This window comes from Plodia interpunctella, chromosome 27 (assembly GCF_027563975.2).
Source record: "Plodia interpunctella isolate USDA-ARS_2022_Savannah chromosome 27, ilPloInte3.2, whole genome shotgun sequence".
NCBI lineage: Eukaryota > Metazoa > Arthropoda > Insecta > Lepidoptera > Pyralidae > Plodia > Plodia interpunctella.
The window spans coordinates 2,535,193-2,559,286 of NC_071320.1; the positions used below are offsets into that span (position 1 = coordinate 2,535,193).

The window sequence follows — 24,094 nt, forward strand, 5'->3', positions numbered from 1 at the left end:
TCAACCCTCTTCGGGAATGTTTTGTTCAGCTGTTAAGGCATGTGTCACTTAGTCGCCACGTACGACATCCATGGGAGGATTTGGTGATCCTATTTTAGGGCTCCCGTCCTCCACACGCCACTAACGTCGCCGATCTGTTATCGATAATTCCACATTTTGCCGGGGACTTCTTTAATGACATACGGACTCTGCTATCGTTATGAATAATAAATCGATAATTAAAGATATAATTTATCCAAAGATAGTGTTTATCGTCGTTATAAAGAAATCAGTGCGCGTTTTGCCGACAAACATGTCGGGCCGTAGGTTCTTTGTTTGTTTGTTTTTGTATTTGCTGGATTGTGTGGTGGGGAGTGGTTTGCTATGTGAAGAGGGATTTTGTAGGGTAAGTTAAAGTCTTTTCCCTTACCGCGTTTTCTAGTTTAAAGCCAATTGTCAGTACAATTGGCTAATAATACATAATGTACTGCGGAGCTCGTAGTTTTTAAAATCACAATACTTTCTGAGTATTCTGTCATAGTTACGTAGTATGATCCACTTCCATACTTGATATTATAAATGCTAAAGTCTAGATAGATTTTAACATTAATACTATGTAACTATGACAGAATATATTATTGTAGTCATCTGTCTGTTCCGCTTTAACGGCTAAACGGCCGGACCGATTTTGATGAAATTTGGTATGCATGTAGTTAAAAACCTTCGTTCAAAAATAGGGCAACATATTTTTTTCAAAAGTCAAACCCCAAATGACTACAATGGGGGGTTAAAGTTTGTATGAAAATAATGTTTGTCTCAAATATGTGCGGTCGAAGTCGCGGGGAAAATCTAGTAGAGTTACGTTGTGATTACAAGCACATTTCAAATTCGAGTAATTTGACATTTCAATAAAAATTTTGGCTCAGCCCTGGTCTACACTTTTAGCAACTTTCACGGTCATATTCATTCGCTAGGCTGATATTGATGACACATGGGTGTAATAATATCACAGGTACATTGTATATTTAAGGTGCCTAATAGAAATTCTTATCTGTAATTCCCCGAGACGAAAAAAAACAAATAGTATAAGTAGATGCTATACAGCGTGTTGTTTCGCCCTAGTATAGGACCACTCCAACCGTATCCTCCCGTGGAGGTCGTACGAGGCGACTAAGGGACACAATAGCCTTGGTAGGTGAAAGGCGAAAATGGCATTCAGTATCATTGGGAAAGCCAAAGGAAGGTTGATGTCGGCTGGCGGCCTGTAGTAAAATTATAACCGAATTTTCATAACTTATTATAAAAATATCTTCACAGGCTTCGCAGCTTCATAGCTCAAGATGAAACACATGTAAATTAGAGAAAGCGAATAGGTGTATGTTTAGTAAATTAGGTGTTTGGGTTTGGGTTTAATGCATTGTGGAAATGTTTAGGAAATTTGAAGTAGTTAAAATATAAACATCAGTTACTTATTGATATTGCACTTTATCGCTATAATGAACTTGTTCTATTATAAAGTATGTGTATATGTTACTGTAAAAGCACGAACTACCGTAAATCCTAAGATATTCCAGTAAAACCTAAGATTTACAAACTCTTAATGGTAAAAGTCCGAACAATTTTGCGATTCGAACTTTTACTACCATTCACTTGGTAAATCTTAAGATTTACATCGAAGGCACGGTAAATGTTTAGAAAATAATTTTACTTTCGTTATTTTCTACTACTTAAGAAGTATTTTAAAGGTACCTTACCTTTAAAATATATTACCTTTAAAAGTTAAAAACATTTATAAATAAAAATACTTACCAAATGAAAATAATTCAAAATAGGTAATGATTTGACTAATTACTTAGTTAATTAATTACACTCATAATTATGATACCTACATAAAAATATGTAAGGTGTTGACTAAAAAATAAATGATTAATAAGAATTAATAATTGTTTTATTCCCAAAACCAACATTTACCAGCGGTAAGTAGCAAAACCTAACATTTACTAAATTCCAATGGTAAAAGCCCGAAAAGATCGTCAATTATTTAAAAATCCTTACATTTACCAACCCCTACCGGTAAATCCTAAGATTTTCTGAAAAAACCTAAGACCTGTATGCGGACTTTTACAGTGACATATACATTGAACATATATAATGAATGAAATTAAGTAGAACTATTTATAATCTAAAAATCATTAAATATATAAAATCATTGTCCTATCGTAAATTTTTCTCTTTGATAATAGCTATAAGAAATGGCGCACTTTTTTATATTTTTTATTCTTTTTTTAACACTAGATAATATTTTTATTTGTGACCAGGGTACAACGACAATAAACTGTTCTGCTTTTATTTTTCGGACAGTGTACTAATAATATGGTCCTTCCAGACGTTCGTCAACGATGTTGGATGCGCAGAGCCGGCCGCACACTGCCGCATCAACAATGCTACACACACCGGCCTCTGGTTGCCTTCACCAACCATATGCAATTGTTGTGAATACTGCCTGCCGTTCTATGGTGAGGGTTCTTACTTAACGCGCGTGTTAATGGCAAGTTGTATCGACGAGTAAATCGAGTATTGTATCGAGTAATACACTGGCATGTGCCACTGCTAGTCTATGGTACCTAAGGGTTTTGGGAAGTTGACATTTTCGGAAATTGTCATTTTAGGAAATTGACGAGTTTAAAATAGACATTCTCGGAAGTTGTCTTTTTAGAAAGCTGACGAGTTTAGAATAGACGTTCTCGGAAATTGTCGATTTCGGAAGTTGTCTTTTTAGGAAGTTGACGAGTTTAGAATAGACATTCTCGGAAATTGTCGTTTTCGGAAGTTGTCTTTTTAGGAAGTTGACGAGTTTAGAATAGACGTTCTCGGAAATTGTCGTTTTCGGAAGTTGTCTTTTTAGGAAGTTGTCGTTGTCATACTGAGGGAGAGTCGTGAGCATAGATTTAGAAGGCGCCTCGCGCTAGTCGCGAGGTTCTTTGTTTTTTCTTATCGTATTTGTTAGTGGCTATAGTTGCAGAGAACGAATTTTTATAAATATTTTTATCTACGTACGTAGTTGTATAATTACTACAATTTATACTGGTTTATTTTATAAGTACAGGTTTAAAGTCTGAAAACTTGCTGTTTTTCTTTTTAATTCAAATTTCTTTAATTTGCATAAATGTAGGTAGTTACGGAGCTCACAGGCGCAGTGGTTAGCGCGCTAGGCCTGTTATAGTGGCGATAAAGTCACTCACAGTGGTTGGTCATTGGATGGGTGACCAAAAATGTATTATCCTGAGCTCCTCCGTGCTTCAAAAGGCATTAAGCTGTTGGTCCCGGTAGTATTTGCAGTCGATTTGAAATGGGCTCGCGTGGTGGGTCATAGCCTATACTTCTTATCAATACTATTATAAAGAGGTAAGAGTTTGTGCGTTTGTGAGTTTGAATGTTTGAAGCGGGTAATCTCCGAAACTACTGAACCGTTTTTTTAAAATTCTTTCACCATTAGAAAGGTACATTATCCAAGATTCCTATAGGGTATATTTTATCTCAAAATTCCCACGGGAGCGAAGCCCCGGGCAACATCTAGTCCGAACATAAGATAGCCGTATGCTCCAGCAGTAGACGTTTAAATGGCTGTTGTTAAATAATAGTCATAAATAATAATCAATTATTTTTGTGTTTGTTTTCCAAATTGCAGGCAAGGAGCAGCCCTGTAGTTTAGGAGGTACGGGCACGGGGATCACGATCGGGCGCTGCACAGACGGACACACGTGTGTTACTCATGAAGATGGGAACAATTACTGCCAGCGGAGTAAGTACCGTTACTTTTTTAATACAATAACGTGTCTAGACAAATTTAATATTGATGAGAATATACTTAATGAGAGAACACCTAAGAAAAATATTCAGATTAGATTAGTATGCTTCACGCTGCAATAATAATAATAAATCATTTTATTTCAAGTAATAACATACAGTATAAAATATGCTAATATAAATAGCTATATGAACAGTATGAAAGATAGTAAAATTATTTCCTCACCGTCAGAGAGTGACAGAGTGACAGAGCAGTGTGAAGGAGAAAATGATGATGGATCTTCATGAAGATGGATTTTAATGCACGTAGGGCGCATAGATTATTATTGTCTATATATACTGGTCGTGCGTGAGTAGTTGTTATTGTAAAATTACGGCCGTATCTTTGAAATGTTTTTAATGATATTTTAAGCTGAACCAGTGCTTCGCGGTGTCACGGCCTCGAACGCAAACGGGAACAAAGGAGAAGGCAGAGTTACTTAGATTCTTTTCAGAACCTTAATTTATATATTATAGGCATCTAGTTGCCCTCTATGTTAGCTGTGCCCTTGCAGGGTGTCACTTGTACTATCAACATGTAACCAACCTATATAACTTGCAGTGACTTGCAATAAAATATGAATTTGAATCTGAATCTTTATTTATTAGAAGCTAAGTATTTTTTTAAATTCCAGTGGACACAGAATGTCACCGAGCTCAAGACGACTACGATCGCCGGTACACTGCAGGGCAAGTTGGTATTCTAGAAGAACGACCCTTGTGTAATGGGAAGGGAATGTATGCGCACATATCCTGTGCGCCCACGCAGACGTAAGTCCTTGTCTTCCTCTCGAGTGTGTACTGCGACTTTGCTGTTTACATCTGACCATTGTGTCGATTCGCAGTGAAACGCAGCTAACTAATCACAGTGCGACGGAACGACAACCACACCGCAATGTGATTGGTTCGCTGCGTCTCATTTCGAATCGACTCTATATTGAGAAGTGAAATGTTATTCTTGGGTGGGGCAGTTTGCTTAAAAAATAAACCTTGAAGGATTGAAGATTCGGCTGTCATTTTACAACCTTGGGAATTCTGTTGTATGTGTAACCTATCAGCAATCAAGGCTTATCACTTAGTTGTCTCGTATGGCATCCACGGTTGGATATGGAGTGGTCCTCATTTAAAGCGGGAACCACATGGCGGGAACTATGGAACTTACGTTGACGAGCTATTGCACAGAAATGTGTGTTATTTTTACATAATGGTCACGACCATGATTTTAATTAGTTTAGTTGATACTTAGTTTGTTAGTTAGTTTATTTTGAGTTAGATATTTAAGTAGTCAATTAATTTATTATTTGACATTAGTGTATTATTTGACGTTTTTGTAGCAGAAAATGATTTTAATTTATTGTTTCCAGATGTTTCTGTCAAACTGAGGAAGGTGAAAGAATATTTGGTGAAGCCCCTAACCTGGGGACTGGAATGGCTGAGAGGATGCAATGTGGTAACCACATATCTGTTATACATGCTATTATTTAATTTCACTTCTCCCTACTTCCACTTGGAGTACAGAGTATGGACATTTACCACGTCGCTTCAGTTCATGACAATACATTATTATAACAAGCTTGACCTGATGGTGCACCCATAATCAGCTTCTGATGAGGGAACTTCTCAACGGTTTACTGCACGGACATTTTTTTTGTCACGCGATTGCAACGAGATCTCTCTTACGACATCAAAAACTTGTGGCAAAATGTTCATTTTTGCCAAACTTTCCTCTACAAACACTCCTCAACTTTTCCTCGACAAACCACTAATGTAGGATGAAATTATTTATACGAAACTGTAAATTATTTATACGAGCAAGTGAGTTGAAAAATTATATTTTCTGCTGTCTTTTCGTAGGTTGTTCGATCCTCCACCACAAGATAACCTCGATAATAAACCCTGGAGTACCAGAACCAGTCGTCGCGCCCCGCTGCTCAGCTGACGGGAACTTTCACCCGATACAGTGCATCGCCAACATCTGTCATTGTGTCAACGTCATTACTGGGAGAATACTCCAGGGGGAGAGACGGAGCGTTGATCTGGAGAAAAATCCGATCACTAAACTCATTTGTTGTGAGTATTTCTAGATATATGTTAGAAGTAGGTTGCTACTCTGTATGTTGTTATAAATGGCTTGTTGTTATTACGGCTAAACCCAGAAATGGGCTAGATCTAGGTTTATATGGATAGACCTAGGTGTAGTCGGTCTGAGTTGGTAAAAACTAGGTGTAGAATACACTTCTTAGAGAGACTTCTTCTTAGACTACATCTGGCTTTAGCCGTACTTCGGGGTTTAACCGTCATGTACACTCTGAAAGACCTTTATAACGTCACAAATAATTCTGTATCGATGACGTTGTATTGTACCACATGGTTGCTGGTAGACTAGACTGCCTGCATGTCAACCAATTTTGCGGCATTTCGCGTGGGCGTGGTGCAAGGATATCCACATTAAAACTTATATATAATTGTCTTTTCTAACCTAATTTATAAGAATTACTTAATCCTTGTTAATAAACATTTATTCATCCACAAATGATAAAAGAACTTGTACATGTGACTAGTGTGAGTGCCGACTACGCTGGTACGGCCATGTCTTGCTCAAGCCAGTTTCACGTAGGCAACTAATGCCTGGATGAAAGCGGACCCTGGGCTCCGACGCTCAACAACTCAGGAAGAACCGGGAAAATTATTCTCATTTAATTCTAATTTCCAGACAATCGAGAGCTAGACAACTATCCCGAACAAAGCGAAGGTTCTCCCCCCTATAAGTTCACGACACCCTGCTACGAGAGCATCCAAGAGGTGTCCACCTGGATCCAGGAGAGCATCGAAGATGGTTACAACATGGATTACCACAACAGCCTCCCGCAGTGTCTACCAGATGGCAGTAAAGGGCGGACGGCTCTCTTGGGCAATGGCACGTAAGTCATCCTTTTGCTGGTAATACATTATCGGCAAACAGTTTTTTTTTATACTACCAGATGGAATGCGGGATGGTGAATAATCAACGCAGCCCACGACCATTTTAGCCTTGCAGCCCAAATACGTCTGTAACACTAAGGTTCCCACGCGCGTTGCCGACTTTTTGTCCTAGGATCTTTTCATCTTTTGCCTCAGCAATCTGCCATTACACCATTCAAACCGGAACACCAATGTAAGCACTGTTGTTAAGCGGCATGCAGTCGACCTTCGTACCAAGAATTACCTGTGGATTGTCAAACGTTGACGGTTACGATGTACCTTGCCAGTTTTTCCTTTCGATAAATAAAAGCTAATTAACATACAAACTATGTAATGTTCGTTCATTTTCGTCGTCATCTGTCTGAGTTAGGTGATAACCACTATCTGGCATTTGACCTCTCTCTCTCTTTCTCTTTCTAATCTGAGCGTGTTCCCGGTTTCTTCCTCAACCGTTGAGCTTCCTAACTCAGGCTCCGCTTCTCGTCCACTTCTCGCAGGAGGCGGGCGAGGCTCCTGTGCGCTCTTATGCGGTGGCGCCCTAGCAATATACTCAATGTTTTATTTGGGTATGATTTTACGACCGGCCGCCTGCCTGACGTCAAATTTCCTTGGGAATAGCTGACATTTGACAACCTCTATACGCTATAACTATAATATATTTTATTATTTTCAGTAAAATCTGTGTAGACGAAAGAGAGGAACAGATAGATAATTATTCAGCAGCGCCGGGAACCCCTGAATTTGAGGACATGGACTGCAGTGAGTACATAACTACTGATCTTTACATCCTTTCCTTATTCCTACATATTATAAAACAAACCGCATGAAAATCCGTGCAGGTAGTAGTTTTTGAGTTTATAGCGAATAGACAGACAGACGCGGCAGAGGACATAGTTTTATAATATGTTAAGATAAGGATATAAAGTTTTAAAGTAATTATTTTCTAAAAAAAAATATTATTTCTCCACAGAATGCGCCCTAACATCACACATTATGACGTCAAACGAGTTGCCAGTGTGCTGTAAAAATGGTAATTTCAGAAGTGTGCAATGTCGACGCGGTGTGTGCTGGTGTGTGGACTCCGATGGCCGGCAGGTGGGCAGCGAAGCGGAGAACATTATGCTCCTCGGCTGCTTTAATGTTAATTGGAGACATTGTTAAATTATTATATAGAAAAATAAAATAAAATTAAGCAGTTATTTTCGTTATATTGTTTTATTTTGAATCAATGACAAACGGTACATATTGAAACTAAAAATAATGCATAGGTCATTATTTACTTTAGCGATATTCAAATAAGGCTATTTTCAAGACACAGTATGTTACAGAATAGTACGGTTATACAGTGGCTGTATGATAGTATAATCTTTTATCATCTAAGTAGTAAAAAATAAACTTTGTTTTATTTTTTGACACTGTTCGTCACTCATTTGTCATTGTCAGAATTATAGGGATGGGACTATGAAAGAAATATAACTACTCAACGGTATTAATAATGGCAATGGAGGCGAATAAAATTAATAATAACGAAAAAAGTAATTCATCAATTATTAAAATTGTCTTCTTTCGTAGACATTATCGACATATCAACGTAAAAAAAGCAAGGTAACAGGGCAACAAGTATCTGCATAGGTATTGTTCTGCTCTTCCCTACATTGACTTTTTATCGTAATTATATTTCTAGTCGTGATTAGGTATTTCGTAGTATTATTTCTTATTTTTAGGCATTTATGTCAAAAGCAATTACAATGTACCAATGTCATGGATACGCTCAAAAGTCAAAAATTGTTAAAAAATGTTCACTTTATAGGTGTAGTTGTGTAAACAGATACACGTATCTTAATAGTGTTTGAAAAAGCCCGAGAAAAACTCTTTCCTTCTTTTAATAAAATAGTTAAATCATGATTTACGCTAAAGTATGTTTTTTCTTTTTCTGTTAATGTCTAATATTGTAAAATGCGATAGTGACAATGCATACTTAAACTTAAAGTATTCTTTATATTTTTTATGAATAAATTTCAATTTCTATTGGTATTCTATATATATATATATTCAAAATATATATGATTATAACGTTATAGACTTATTCTTCCAGTAAATGGTACATCACTAATATACGAACTGTCAAATTGAACGTCAAATTTAATTATTTGACATCTCGAAAATTGTGTGTCGTCCGTTTTGTGAAGTGGGATGTTTTTTATTGGATCGCATTTTCTTTCGTTGACGTTTTCAAAGTAGAAAACTTGAAAACTTACCCACCGTGCCAGCATGTGTTGCAATTAATGAACCCGCGCTGAACTAATTAACATAATAATTTGAATATCCTTTCGGTGTTTGAGGTTATGGACTGAGAATTCGTCATCACAATTTCATATTCAGAAAAGCAACTTATTAATAGTTTTTCAATCAGTTTTCGAGTGTTATTTAAGTGTTTTGAATATCTATATTTGTTGAGCGACTGAAAATGGGCTTCTTCAGTTTCATATCCAGATTTCGAGTGAGTATCTAGACTAGGAAATGTACTAGATATAAAAATGCTTTTGTATCGTAGCCAAAAACTATATTGGTAGTCTAATATCGCTTTGGCGGGAATTCAAACTTGTGGCCGTGACCCATATGAATTATAATCACTTGCTTTAATAATAAATTTATTGAACTTTAATCTATTGGTGGACTCTTGTATTAATGTTTTGAGTTGGAGCCCTGGGATTAGGGTAGACTCGTAATAACAAAAATGTTTGCCATTTTGTTTTTCAATGTCAAATGACAGTGGTGGTCCATTCTATAGGTCCTAGGTTTGAATCCTACTTGTGCCATATTTGTGTACCATCCCGTTCTCATTTTATTTAGAATGTAGGTAGGTCCATTTAAAGGTGCGACAAAAAATAAGGTGCCAATAAAAGGACGGAAACCTATTGTTTGAATATCATTCTGGTATCAGGAATTTCAGTGTAAAAAGCGAAGAGGCTGAGGGTTTCTTGTATAGAATTGGATAGCATGGAATACAATGAATCCTTTGTGAGCGTAGGCGCCGAAAGGTCTGGCGGCGCGGGCGCAGTGGAAATCCCTTCTTAGTGCTCCCCTACACTACCAAGGGAATCTACAGGCCAAATTTTAGCTTCCTACACGCAGTAGATTCGGCTGTATGATGTCTGTCAGTAAGTCAGTCACTCAGTCGCTCAGTAATGGAAGAGTTTATACTGTATATTGATTGTAGATTGAAGAATAGGGGATTCCCTGGCATTCATCTTGAAATTGCCAATTCTATCACATATAAACTCAATGAAATTATTTTTCATTGCTTTTTATTATAACAATTGAAACTGTAGTTGATGTGTGAAATAAATATGGCAATGGCGAACCATATTACTCATTGCGAAACTAGAAAATAAATGTTCAAAATGTTAAGATCAATAACCTCAGCAATTAATTAATAATCATAGGTGTTCAACCTGTTAGTTATTTTAGCCAAAAGATAAGTGTAAAACTTTGTTTAAAGCATTGTTTCTTTTTTGTGTGATTTTTTAATTCTCAGTGTACATTAATACCTAAAACATAACAAACCACATATAGTACATACATGTATAGAGATATGTAAGAACAGTTTCAAACGCTAAACACATGTGTTATAGTTCCATTAGTGTTTAAGAGCTAAACTGGTCTTCTTTTTTCGAGTTTGTTATTGCTAACAATGGTGTGATTTTTTATTCAAGTTCCCTAAACTCATCTGACACATGATATTTAGACTACTGGCCGACATTTAGTGGTAAGTAGTCACACACACACACACTAGTGAACTCAATTAGTTTGAAAGGTTTCCTCAATATGTTAAATGATACTAATACAGGTTTACAATACAGCATCAATAAATATAATAACCAAACAGTTAAGTAATGAAATTCGTGAATTTTATTTTGAAGAGCTAGCTCTTGCCCGCGGCTTCGCCTGCGTGAATTTATCTTCGAAAGAGATCAATTTTCATACAAATTTTCACACCCCATATAGTCATTTGATAGATTTTTGGAAAAAAAAGTAGCCTATGTTTGAACAGGGGTCTTTAACTACATGCATACCAAATTTCATCAAAATTGGTCTAGCGGTTTAGACGTGAAAGCAGAACAGATAGACAGACAGGCTATCGCATTTATAATTTTGCAACCAAAGGACTCACTCTCAGATACAGTAATGCTTGGATGATCACCACCTTATGTTATAACCTGTAACATTATGGATTCAATAATGATTGTCTCTGCACAATGCTCTACCTTTGAATCGGCAATACAGTGAACAATAGCATGGCCGTAATTGAATGTTGTCATATGAGTTCGTTACTCTGTTAGCAGACTCTGGGCTCCGACGCTCAACGGCTCACGCTCTTTCGCATTTATAATATTGATAGCATTGTTAAAGTATAAGAATTACTGGCACTATTTTGGTCTATTACAGGAAACTCTTTACTACTTCAGTTTTCTAGAATAGGTATATGAAATTCTGCTATGACAATGGAACCTCTTGTGCGTCTAGAGAAAGTGAAAGTTTTTGTGAATGTCTATTTATTTTCGCATCGTAATTATTGCCATAAGGTCATTGTACATCTAATGCATATTGCCCGCGGCTTCGCCCGCGTAAATTTCCCACTGGAGCAGTTATTTGTGTCCTATATGTCCTTCCCTACTTCATTTCATTTCCATACACTTTTTCCTTTTCCTACATTTGTGTAAATTTTCGATATGATTGGTATAGATCGTGAAGCGGTAACAAGCTTACTTTCGCATTATTATATTAGTTAGGATGCGTATACGCTTGCGCATTTTGTATTTAAGAGTCACTTTTTTGGATGAACAACGTATCCTACCTGTATGGTAACATGTGAACGAAATCGCAATACACTGCTTGTATTGTTAGGGTTCCGTGATGACACCCTATTACTAAGACTCCGCTGTCCGTCCGTCGTTTGTCTGTGTCGCCAGGCTGTATCTCATGCGTACTGATAGTTAGACAGTTTAAAATGTTCACAGATGATGTATGTTCTGTTGCCGCTATAATAAAAAATACAAAAAAATATATATTTAAGGGGTCTCCCATAACACAAACGTGATTTTTGTCGTTTTTATAGATGATACGGAACGCTTCGCACGCGAAAAACTTATGAAGAAGTCTATATTTTTTTAACCTAAAAATGGGACGATATAATGTAAGCTAAGTCACGAAATACCGAGACCAATCATTAAGATATTGAATTGATAGAGAAAGGTACTAGCTTTCATCTCAACAACGCCGTTATAAACTCGACCTTATTGCTAGGAGATAAGGCGCACAGAGGCGCGCGTTCTGCTCTACTTACTGTACTTTCAAAAACTAGACTTGATCATTTGTTGTGTTTAGCGAAACGTCTGGTCTTCGAAATATTGTTTAAATTAATTTAATTCCGAAGCCACTAAGGTAGATTATGAATGTTACACACGTTATAATATGTGGCCGTCCAAATCAAAAGGGTTACATTATTGTCGTTGTTTTGTATTCGAACAACGGCAATAAAGACGTAAGCGCCAGCCGCCATAAGGTCCCTTTTGATTTGGACGACCACATATAATGTAGATATAACTATCTAATTTCGGGGTCCGATTCTAAAATCGAAAGTAGGTCACGTTTGATTTTTTTTTACAAAATTGACTTTTTTTTGAGCCCAATCTAGGTGCACCAAATGCTTATCTCATAGTAATGTATAATTTCGAATAGGACTTTTTATCTTTTTGCAACAAATGGACAAGCTTATCTCATAATAGTGCATTGTAATTAGATCTTTGCTACGTGGAAAATACAAATTCTGATTGAATGACAAGCAGAAATTGGCGAAATTTAACTTGCAAGGTTTAACTAAGACAGATTAAAGCCAGAGGAAAGTGTACCCTGGGCGCTGACGCTCTACGGCTGAGGAAACAATCGGGGAACCGCTCAGATGAGAGAGGATAGGACTGATTAAACTAAATTAAGGCTTGTAAAGCCCTTTAATCTTTTAACAACAATAAGGGTCGTTGGTACTATAAGTGCATGTAGACAAAATTATAATCAGCCAATGTTCACTGTCAGATTGCATTTTCATTAGCATATTAAACGCATCGGTCACGTTCATCGTATCGTACACGTCTCAAGGTTGGCATGCGGTCAGTGCCGGGCCTAGCCAATGTTACGCCCATGTGCAATCGATGCCGTGGCGCCCTATTGTGTCAAAATGCGTTTGTGTCAAATTGTTACGTCAGCACATCATTTGCTTTTTATTTTGCCCATCATATTAAATTGAAGTGAAGTTTAAGTGGATATGTTGTGTCCGTTTCTATGTTTTGTGTACATCAGATCTTGCTCTACAAGCTTAGTGCCTCGTGTGTGCTGTTGAGTGTTGACAATTTATTATTATTCAGAGCTATACATAGCGAGCGATACAGCTATGTGTCACGAGCGGCCTTCGGCGCTCCCAAATACCGGACGCCCTGGTATCTCGTGCCCCCTACACTATAGGTAAAGCCGCATCGGTTTGCGGTGAATCAGTATTGTATCATACAGTCAACAGAATGTCAAGTTACCTTGCATGAAACTCTATGCGGCGGTAATACGGTCGAATTCGCGTTAATTTTGGATATGTTGCGTACAGAAAATAGCATATCATATTACACTATAGCTATCTGTAAGCTACATAGCTTACAGATAGCTATTATGTTCCTTATTCTTTCCCTATCAAATGTGTTATTTCTACTACTGTTTAATCTGTCATATAAAGGCATCTGATATGACTTTTACGACTACCTACCGCCAGTAATCGCGTACACACTAGTCAACCAGTGTTTTATTAGTTTACTCACTATGAGAAAAATGTCACATGATTAAAATTATTATATAAACTTATTTGGTACGAGAAGGATATATGTAAAAGTATATTAATCCATACTAATATTATAAAAAGAAAATAATTGAAACCACTGGACCGATTTTGATGAAATTTAGCATAACGATAGACCATATGTTCGGGAGTAATATAGTCTTTTATTATTAGCTTTTTCTTCGAAAGTAAATAGGGTTGGATAGTATAAATTGATTTTTCAACATACTATTCGTAATGTCGATCTTATAATACATCTGTCTCTGCCTTATTACAGCGCTCGATTGTGGCTCGCCAACATAGCACATATATATATAATCAAAACAATCCCCCAATATTGTTCCAGCGCAAGAAAACGACATCGGAAATCCTGGAGCGTCTCGAAACGAAAATCCGAAGCATAGAGCAGGACGGCCTTACGAAAGAAGAGACGCAACGTCGCCTGAACAGCTACGTCAATGCGTACTCTGTGGGGCTGTACGTGGTGTTTCTGGTGCTGTACTACTACGTGTACTGCGGTAGGGGGCAACACTGGCTCCACTCGCTCATGTACGCCTCGCCTTTCGTCGTCTTCCCCATCGTGTGAGACATTTTTAGTTTTTTTTTTGCCTCAAATGTCACCTGTGTAAAAAAAAATCTTGAGCAAAACGCCAGTTCTAAACTGTTATTGCTATTTTTTGATGATGGCGGTTGCCATTGTGTGTTATTGTGTATTGTATTATACCGCACTTGTGTCCAATATTATTGAAGTCGCCAAAAGGCATCTGACTTTTACGAATACCCGCCATCTAGTGGCAAATAGTGGGACCTGCTAGTTCATAATATTAGTATGGATCTATGGATATGAATTAGTGCTTAATTTTTACTCCTTATGAGTAAAAACTGGTATATTTTAGATGCTTCTCTAATCAAAACGAGTGGCTATTTCTTTCCAGTGCAATATTTCTCCGTTCTTCTATATCGTGGTACTACAAGCGGTCGTTGGAGAAGAACAGAATGACGTTGAGCAAGATGAGGGAGGAGAAGAAGAAGATCCTAGAGGAAGTCATGAACACTGAGACGTACAAGGTTGTAATATCAATAATAAATAACTTTATTAGGTAATAATGTGTCATAACTAACTAGCATTAAAATTGTGTGTGGTTCCACCGTGTAGATGTCGTACAAGGTGACTATGGGACACATATCCTTGACATCTGATATGCAACAATAGCATTTCCAAGGTTTGACGTCAGGCAAGAAGACGGCTGTAAAATCACAGCCGAATCTTTAAATGTCAAATTTATTTTGTCCAGCTGAACCCGGGAACTGGGAATATGTGAAGATGAAAAAGAGTAGTCATTATTAGCCACCGCCCCGGAGCTTCGTTCCAGTGGGAATTTTGGGAACAAAGTACATTGTGTTATTTCTGGTTATATATTATACGCGTGTACCAATTTTCATCGAAATCCTTCCAGTATAATTTGCGTGATTGCGAAAAAAACCTTTCTAACATATTCAAACCTTTGCATTTAAAATATACTATATAATTTTATAGTTATATGTACTTAAAGAGTTTACAAATAAACTATAAATGAAAAGCCTGGAAATAGTTACCTATAATGGAATTGAATCCACATACTTTCAGGTAGCAAAAGAGCTCTTGGACAAGTACGGAACACCGGAGGAGCAGTCGAGGGCATTAAAACCGTTCGTGCCGAGCCTCAACGTACCCGGTAAAACTCCTAACTCGCCACTCCCAGGTAGCTCCCATGTACATAAACTACTATATACTGGTAGAATTTGTTCCGTTGTACTCTTCACGTGGTAGATTTTGTTTAAGCATGGTAGTTTTTAATTCTAATCTAAATGTGATAGTTCTTATGGCAACCTATTTTTTTTAGCTATCTGTTGTTTTATTTACCTTCAATAACTTAAACTAATAGACTTAATTAACTAGATAAACTAAACAAATGTACTAATAAACTATTATAATAGTGTAATGTCCAAAATCTATAAAAACCAAATTTTTTACCGAACAAATATTTAAGTAACTACATTGCTTTTATAATCTAAGCGACTGTTACTACGACGAATAAAAAATAAAAATGCTTTGAATTAATTTACCCGAGTAATACACATTTTTTACATGACCTTGTGATTCTGAAAGTAAGATTGAACATTGTACAAAAAACTGTTTAAAATAAAATTCAACTTGGCATAAATTTACATTATGACACATTCCACTGATTTGTATTGCAATAAGATTTTTTAAAATATTTTTTTAAGTTACAAAGGGAACATTCATTAATTTATTGGTGCACGGAACCGTTTACAACTTAAACAATATAATAGTATAGAACTATGGTGTGCAAGGCTCGTCGTAATAACAATAATGGGTACACACAGCATTTTAATAATTGGTAGTATAATAATATAACATAAAAGCTTTTGGAATTTATTTTTCACCAAATTTGTAATGTGTAAATGAATTATGTTTCTTGAATAAAAATTCTCAAAGATACAGAGAGAAAAAACCATAGATTCGGATGAAAAAATTAGCCTTCATATTATAAAAATGTTAATTTTCTAAACAAAAGCTGCTATTGAAAACTAAGAACTAACGATTAAATTCATTCCCGATGATAAATTATTACTCAATGTTGGTACTACTAAATAACAAGATCACATTTCTATTTTAGTCCTTATTTGCATGAAATAAGAATTACTATTTAGACGCGTTTGCAGAATCGACAAATCGAACAATCAAAGATCACCTACAAGATACCTCACAATTCATACGTTAAATGACAATAGAAGCTTGTTCCGAAAATACTTTTAAAAAAAGATTTATATCTATCTCTTTCCAGCAACACCAGGCCAGTTGAGACAGCGGCAGATCGCAGCCCTTCAGACGTCAACACCGATTAGCAACAACATGAATGTCGTGCCTTTCAACTCGCCTTTAGGCGTGGGTTACAAAGGACCTAGGCTTAGGGTATGTATTATCATCGTAATCATAAGACGACCTCGGTGGCACAGTGGTAAAGTGCTTGCCTCTGAATTGAGAGGTCGCGGGTTCGATCCCCAGTCGGGTCATGGTGGAAAATGATGTTTTTCTGATTGGTCCGGGTCTTGGATGTTTATCTATATATGTATATGTTATAAAATATAGTATCGTTGAGTTAGTATCCCATAACACAAGTCTCGAACTCACTTTGGGACTAGCTCAATCTGTGTGATTTGTCCTAATATATTTATTTATTTATCGTCAATTCAGCTCACTGCTGGGCTCTCTTTTTTACGTCATGCTTCTCTATCCTGTTTTAATCATCCAAGTGATTTGCTGACCATTTCATTGCTGGCCTTCAGACACTTCTTTCCCCTTTCTTAGCCCAGCATTCGATACTTGGTTAGTAGATATGCCCTGGGCGACTAAGGGCCACCGCCAACCGGCAACAATATCATTTCCATTGATGTCAGGCCGGTTCTAAAATCACAAGCCGAATCTTCGTAATTTTAAAGTTTACTTATTACGCTGACCCTAGGTTTCGCGGCGTCACAGCCACGAATGTAGTCAGAAATAAGCGTAAATGAGAGAGATTCGATATTTACTTGCGCCACCTAGTGTATCTAACCATAAACTTCCATCCCAGTCGGACCAACTCCCGCGGCCGCTTGTGGACAAGAACCGCTCGGCGCTCGACAAAGTTGTCGACTATTTGCTGAAAGATGGACCCACACAGCGGATGGCGCTCATATGTGCTGATTGTTTATCGCATAACGGTTAGTTATACTTGCATAGTATTTCTCTTATAAAGGTTAGTTGTATTTACCGAGCGTTTCTCGCGTAACGGTTAGTTGTATTTACAGAGCGTTTCTCGCGTAACGGTTAGTTGTATTTACCGAGTGTTTCTCGCGCAACGGTTAGTTGTATTTACCGAGTGTTTCTCGCGTAACGGTTAGTTGTATTTACCGAGTGTTTCTCGTGTATTGGTTAGTTGTATTTACTCAGTATCTCTTGCGAAACGGATAATTACAATTTTTCTTGAACAACAGTTAGTTATATGTGCTCATTGTTTCTCGCGTAACGGTTGGTTATATCTTTAGGGGACCCTGGGATCCGATGCTCTACGGAAGAGCTGAGATAACGCTTAAAGAGTTATATCTGACAATGTTTCTCGTGTAACAGTTCATTTTATATTGATCAGAGAAAATAAAGTCGTAGTCATTAATTTGTAAATGTAATTATTTATGAGCCTATTGACATTCACATATACCTGCATGTAAGATGGTTAAAGCTTGCCTATTAAGATTTGCATTTGGGAGTATATATTTGTTACTCTTTCACGCAAAATCTACGAGACGAATTTTTATGAAATTTGGTATACGGGTAGAATATAACCTGGAATAACACATAGGGTAGTTTTAATTCCAAAATCCCCACAGCAGCGACACCCCGGGACGCAGCTAATTCGATACAAACAAACATAATACCAATCCTTTTCCCAGGAATGGCAATGATCGAGGAATTCGATTATGTGTCATACATCTGCGCGTACTGCGGGAAACTGAACCCAGCGCGGAAACAGCGCCCCACCGCTCCCTTACTCGGACCTTACAGGGCCCTGCCTGCCCCCACGAGGCTGCCCATGTCTGGTGAGTTATACTAGTGTCCCTTACTCGGACTTAACAGGGCTCTGATTTGTGCTTATGAGGCAACGGTATATTAAAGTTGTACCGTCATCCCTTACTCGGACCTCACAAGGCTCTGCCCGTACCCACTACGCAGCCCATGTTTGGTAAGTTGTACCGCTATCCCTTACTCGGTCTTCACAGGGCTCTGCTTCGCACCTATGAAGCTGTCCGTATCTAGTAAGTTATAGCGCGGCTTAAGGCCGAGTAAGGGATCACTCGGCCCCTGGCTATAAACACGTTTTTATTTATTGATGAGACTTTACTCTTCGAGTTTAGGTACTATTCAAAAACCCACATCAATATCCGTTGCGTAGTTTTTAAGATCTAAGAATACATAGAGACAGACAGCGAGAAGCAATTTTGTTTTACATCCCTCCTGATGAGAAAGTCTAAGTAGCAAAACGTCAAACAAAGCGAATCGCCCATCGCAAAACGTCTAACTAACAAGAGGTCTATATAAAAAAACGCTATGTATGTAATGATAGTCGAATTGAAGTAATATAGAAGTTTTTAATTTCCAGGTGACGACTCGTCTGTCGCCAGTTCCGGAAGTGAGAGCGAAGATGAGAAAAAAAATGATATTACTCAAGCTGCTGGTAATTAACATTTTTTTTATTATGCTTATTTTTTATAAATATATCTCATATTTCTCATACATTCACATCCACATTAGAATAGGACAACTCCATATCCTCCCGTGGATGTCGTACGATGCGACTAAAGGACACAAAGACTTCGCAACTGATAGGTAACAATATCATAAGGAGGGTTAACGTCAGGTAAATCGTAGGCAAATTTTCAAAATTTTAAGGTTAATTTTTAGGACACAAAGTTATGTTGTAGGTGTTAATAGGCTGTGGTGACCACTTACCATCAGGTGGGCCGCTTGCCTATTTGCTTGGTAGAATAAAAAAATTCGCATTTATAATATCAGTAGGATTTGAAAAAAGAAAATGTTTTCAGGTGAAGGCGAATCGGATAAGCCTCCCTCTCCAGCCGAAGAATCGCCGAAACAAGAACAAAACAAGAAAGAAGACTGAACGACTCGAGTCGACTTGCACGGATATGAGGCACCTCGAATTATCAAATTTGGAAAGTTGGCAACGCATCAGTGTCCATGGACTGCGGTTTTTGCTTTTACCATCAGGCAATCTGCATGCATTAGCCTATTATGCGGTAAAAATATAAAAATAACACCCGCCATTTTGGTGAAGTCAAGGTTTGTTACTGGCCAGCAATTGAATTTTAAAAGTATTAAAATTTTGGCGATGAAAATATAATGACGTCGGCCAAGATTTTTGAAAATAGAACAACGCAGTATTTGCGGATTTGATACTGGCAGGCATTTGAATTTTGAAAATGGAATAGTTTTGGCTGTGAAAAAGATCCTTAATAAAATATGAGATCCTTAATAAATATGTAGCACTTGCCGATTTTATCATCGAAAGTAATTATTTTAACAGAAAATATTACGAAACTTCAAAATTTTATGATTCATGAATAAATTATACAACATTTTTTTCTAATAGTAATTTTCAGAACTATTGTATATTTTTTTACAAGATAGACGAGATTTAATGTTATGTGCACATAATATAGTTCAGCATTTTGCCACGAAATTTGATACCATGGCCAAATCAATGCCAATGTTGACAATAAATAAATTATTGTCACCTAATGCACAATAAAAATGCGTGCCTTGCTTAACGCGCTCATTATTAGTGTTAATTAAAATCGAATGAATTTCGTGAAACTTTTGCTAGATGATAGTGATCGTGTCCAAAATTTGCGTGTACTATGCTAAGCGCGCATAAAAATTTTTCCCTCCATATTTAATGCCAGCTACACAGTATCGGCAAACAGTTCGCCAATACATGTCGTTTATAAAATCGTCCGCAAAAAAATATATCATAATACCCGAACCTCCTCCTTTCTTCAAAGTCGGTTAAAAATAAATCTAATTTCGCGCTTAGCTTTAGTCATTGGTAGCTAATATTAAAATGTATTAGTAGGTCTGTCTTGAGGCGAAAAAAGCTAATTTTTAAATTTTCTAAAATTTACTAGGACATAAATTAAAAAGGATCTTAACATATAGACAGAATGGTCCTGAAAGGGTTCTCATTTTTAGCTCTTGAGTTTCGGAACGCAAAAGAACCCTATTAAATTATTAACTGAACTTGTTTTAACTGAATACCAAACCGCAATCGAAAATAGGGTTCCGTCTGAACCCTTGGAAACCCTAAAACAGCCCTCATCTTATCAACTAACTTAATATACTGTAGTGTAGATTAACCGTTTGATTTATTATTAAGTTAACGGATCTTGTTAGGTATAGTTAAATATCATCGGCCGGTTACTTAAGATTTACCTTTGTTTAGGTAAAGCGAATGTATAAATTATTTTCATGTATTTTTATTGAATTGTACACATTGTAAAACGTTGGTGGTTCAGTGGTTAAGACCGTCCATCTGTGAACCGGAAGGTTCCAGGTTCGAATCCTACTTGTGCCACGTGATTTTGTATACCAATCTAACTCACGTCTTTTCTTCGACCACATCCTTTCGGTGAAGGAAAAAATTTCAGGACACCTGCAGTTTACTTGATAATTTGTCATCAGAAAAGGCAATGGTTAACCACTCCATCATTAGGTATTGCCAAGACAGTAATTGTGTTTGTTTCATTCCACGTAATGAATGATAATAAGTCATGAGGAATTAATTGACTGTTGAGGATTACACTTAAATCCAATTTTTTGTTACATTACAAATTATTTCATAAATTACATCATTACTGTTGTAATTTTTAAAGAATTGAAATTTTAAGTGTATATTTCAATAAAAATACATTATTTTTTAAAAAATCATTTTAAATACCTAAACAAACGTGGTAGCTTTAGTAATTTCATTTAGTTTAGATAATTTGTGTGCTTTTGTATTTTTGGCATTACAACTAATTAAGTCATATTTAAAAACTTTGAAATTAATAAAATCATTATTGATTTTTTACAATTTAACACTAGTATGCCAATAGAGTTTTATTTTCAAAAATGTTTTAAAAGTACATTATGATTCAGTCTGTCTATAAAGAAGAAAATAAATGAGGACGCTATGTTCTCTTGGCTGGCAACACTGGGTGTTTATCAACCAATATTGACCATTCTATTTGGTATTGCAATTACAAAAAAATGTAGTAAAATTCCTCCTCTAAAAATTTCTCATATTTACAGACTGTGCGGAGGTACAATTGTTGAATTCTACATAACAAGCGGAATTTTGTATGTAATGAATGATAGCATTTACTCATTCATTCAATAGTAATTATCTGGCAGGCGTATGCCGTACGATCTTTTCAGCACACTTACGTAAAACTTCTATTAAAACTCTAGTGGCGTAATACTTCAAGGATGTGTGTCGAAAAATACATTTGCATACAAATTTATTCCTCTAATGATGTTCCTTATAAAAACAACTCAAATAAAAGCAATCACTAAGTTTTTTAAAGCATGCTGTCTTGCTTTAGTTAAAAATTTTGTTTATAAAATGTAATTAATTCTTATGGTTCATTAATTTAAAAAGAACATCGCGGAACCCTTATTATTTCAATAATTCTAAAAATCAAAGTCAAATTCTAAATCAACCGTCAACTCGTGCTATATAGATGTAAAAACGAAATAAAAAATATACTCAATGCTTTTTCTAGTCAAATGTTCTAATGGTGATTCAAAGCGCTGCATTTAAGTTTATATTAACACTGATGATGCTTCCGTGCCTTCTGTGCAGAGGAGTAAAACTGTCAAGTGTCAGATGGAAGCCTATCAAAGTATTTAATTTGACAGTTCGAAATTTTTTTTAATTTTATTTTTAACATGTCGGTATAGTGTGGCACAGATCACAGATCTTTTGGCATGTGGGAAAAATAGATACAGGTCGGAAAACTTTAGAAAGACTATTGTAACATAATTCACGTGCCAACTGCCACTGTGTCCTCTTTCTGGCAACACTGGGTGTTTATCAACTATCTAATGGTTAATAGGCAGCGAATAAAATTATTCGCAATGGTTAAAAATGTGGTTCGTTAAAAGTCATTATTCTACTCTTTATCGACATATTTTGTTAGTCGTTATTTAAAGCATGATTTTTTTATTTATTAAACAATTTTGCGTATCTGTACATTACATATGGACTCATGTCGTTCAAATTTCGCCTTTATATGTAAGGTTGTAAGAACTTTCGGGTATGACTAAAGTTAAGGTTTGATATAAGTACTTAAGTCAAATAGTTACCCAAAAAGAGATAAGTGTTTATAAAATATCATGCCTTTTATGGGTTGTGAGTATTACAGGCATTTTTGAAAATTGCTATTGAATTTGAATCATTTATTTTTGAGTATTCGGTCTAGTATCTATAACAGCACATAAACATAAATTCATTGTGAATTCGCCTCTATTACCGCGGTATAAAGATATTACTTGACATGTGGTCGGCAGTACGAGGAAAAAGAATACAAAAAGTAATAAAAAGGAAAGATTTCATGCAAGAACGACTTCGAATTGTTATTCACAAAATATTAACGATCAGTTTAAGCATATTTTAGTTAATAATATGTGTCGTTCCACGAGAAAAAGTACCTTATCGAGAAAAGTCGCTTAAGACATTTCACACATATCAGACTTGTTTCATTTTATTCATCAAATTGTTTATCCCTATCACTCTTACCAAGTCATATATTGGTAAGAGTGATAGGGGCAAACAATTTTACTTCATATTTTTTTTTTATTAATAACTTTCAACCGTCGATCGCGCAGAATCGAGACACAATAGATAAAACAATTGTTTGACTGGCGCATTTGCACTGCTACGTAAGGTAGACGTTAAAAATTTATAGATAGGAGTTTTATAACGGATGTCTGTCTCTCTTGCATAAGCAAGAATAATCCCTAAATATAATAATCCTCATTCGCAATTTTTTATAACATTTATTAGTTATCCCTATACATTCCTATGTCTTCGGCATTATTCTAGTGTTTAAAAAAAACTAAATAGATTCTGGAACCAATACACTGCCAAATATATTCCCTGTACGGTCGCCATCCTTTTTTAAAATTCATTTATTCCAAATAAAATATACAATCCATGACATAATTAAATAGAATTTTTATTTGTACTTTTATAACATTAATGTAATTTTTGAAAATTGTAATAGTATTAAGACTTGGCGGTCGTACTATAAATGTTATTTTGATTCCAGTAGACTCAGTTTGTTTCCAGTGGTTTTAGACAGTAATATGAACAATAAATTATAAGTATCATATATTTATAAATCATAGTTTATAACAGTGATTACTTTTGTACCGTAATATGATTAATTGTAGTTTTGTATAGAGAAATAAACAGCATGTTTTTAACCCGTAGCATATACAGAGTGCTGTTATAAATTTGTCGTATCTGTATAAATCTGTCGGTTTGTGCTTGTGGTGATTTTGATCTATTTTTATTTCTTTGAGAGTTTTCTTATGACTGGCGATTTGCTCGAAACTTTTAGAAAATGTACGGTAACAGACTGGAAATATTCTCGGTCCCGAGAATTTTTTTTAGTCGGATCCAGATCGTGCTTGTGAAATTTCCAATGAGAGATTCTCTTGGAAATCTGCGGGAGTTCTCAAGGGAGGACATTTCCGAGAAGAGAGAACTTCTCAGCGGTACATAGTTAGCCATGAACATGATTGAATATAGGTTTTTTTGGTTAAAAGGTGTC

General features: G+C 36.2%; 2 protein-coding genes across 3 annotated transcripts; both read left to right on the plus strand.

Moving 5' to 3' along the window:
• The first annotated feature begins 237 nt into the window (after nt 1–237).
• LOC128681368 (uncharacterized) lies at nt 238–7,992 on the plus strand. The gene is made up of 9 exons (XM_053765192.2): nt 238–385; nt 2,366–2,495; nt 3,668–3,781; nt 4,461–4,596; nt 5,190–5,275; nt 5,680–5,895; nt 6,539–6,746; nt 7,460–7,545; nt 7,757–7,992. Exons 1-9 carry the CDS (start codon nt 293–295, stop codon nt 7,945–7,947), a joined length of 1,260 nt encoding a protein of 419 aa, XP_053621167.1. The 5' UTR covers nt 238–292; the 3' UTR covers nt 7,948–7,992.
• Nucleotides 7,993–8,941: 949 nt separating this feature from the next.
• Nucleotides 8,942–22,859, plus strand: Lnpk (Lunapark). 2 transcript variants are annotated; one of them, XM_053765197.2, is made up of 9 exons: nt 8,942–9,286; nt 14,010–14,245; nt 14,599–14,731; nt 15,291–15,405; nt 16,513–16,640; nt 17,299–17,428; nt 18,155–18,301; nt 18,862–18,936; nt 19,304–22,859. In XM_053765197.2, the coding sequence occupies exons 1-9, from the start codon at nt 9,254–9,256 to the stop codon at nt 19,378–19,380; spliced, it is 1,074 nt and encodes a 357-aa protein (XP_053621172.1). In that variant the 5' UTR covers nt 8,942–9,253; the 3' UTR covers nt 19,381–22,859. The 2 variants fall into 2 exon arrangements, with proteins under 2 accessions (XP_053621172.1, XP_053621173.1); XM_053765198.2 differs by having other exon boundaries at nt 15,291–15,378.
• The last annotated feature ends 1,235 nt before the right edge of the window (nt 22,860–24,094 follow it).

Bases quoted from the DNA above. Each gene is read 5' to 3' on its own strand.
- LOC128681368 (XM_053765192.2), top strand. From the start codon at position 293: ATGTCGGGCCGTAGGTTCTTTGTTTGTTTGTTTTTGTATTTGCTGGAT. The intron at 5,276-5,679 runs GTAACCACATAT...GTCTTTTCGTAG, and splicing joins GGCTGAGAGGATGCAATGTG to GTTGTTCGATCCTCCACCAC. The intron at 5,896-6,538 runs GTGAGTATTTCT...TCTAATTTCCAG, and splicing joins GATCACTAAACTCATTTGTT to ACAATCGAGAGCTAGACAAC.
- Lnpk (XM_053765197.2), top strand. From the start codon at position 9,254: ATGGGCTTCTTCAGTTTCATATCCAGATTTCGA. The intron at 14,246-14,598 runs GTGAGACATTTT...ATTTCTTTCCAG, and splicing joins TTCGTCGTCTTCCCCATCGT to TGCAATATTTCTCCGTTCTT. The intron at 15,406-16,512 runs GTAGCTCCCATG...ATCTCTTTCCAG, and splicing joins TCCTAACTCGCCACTCCCAG to CAACACCAGGCCAGTTGAGA.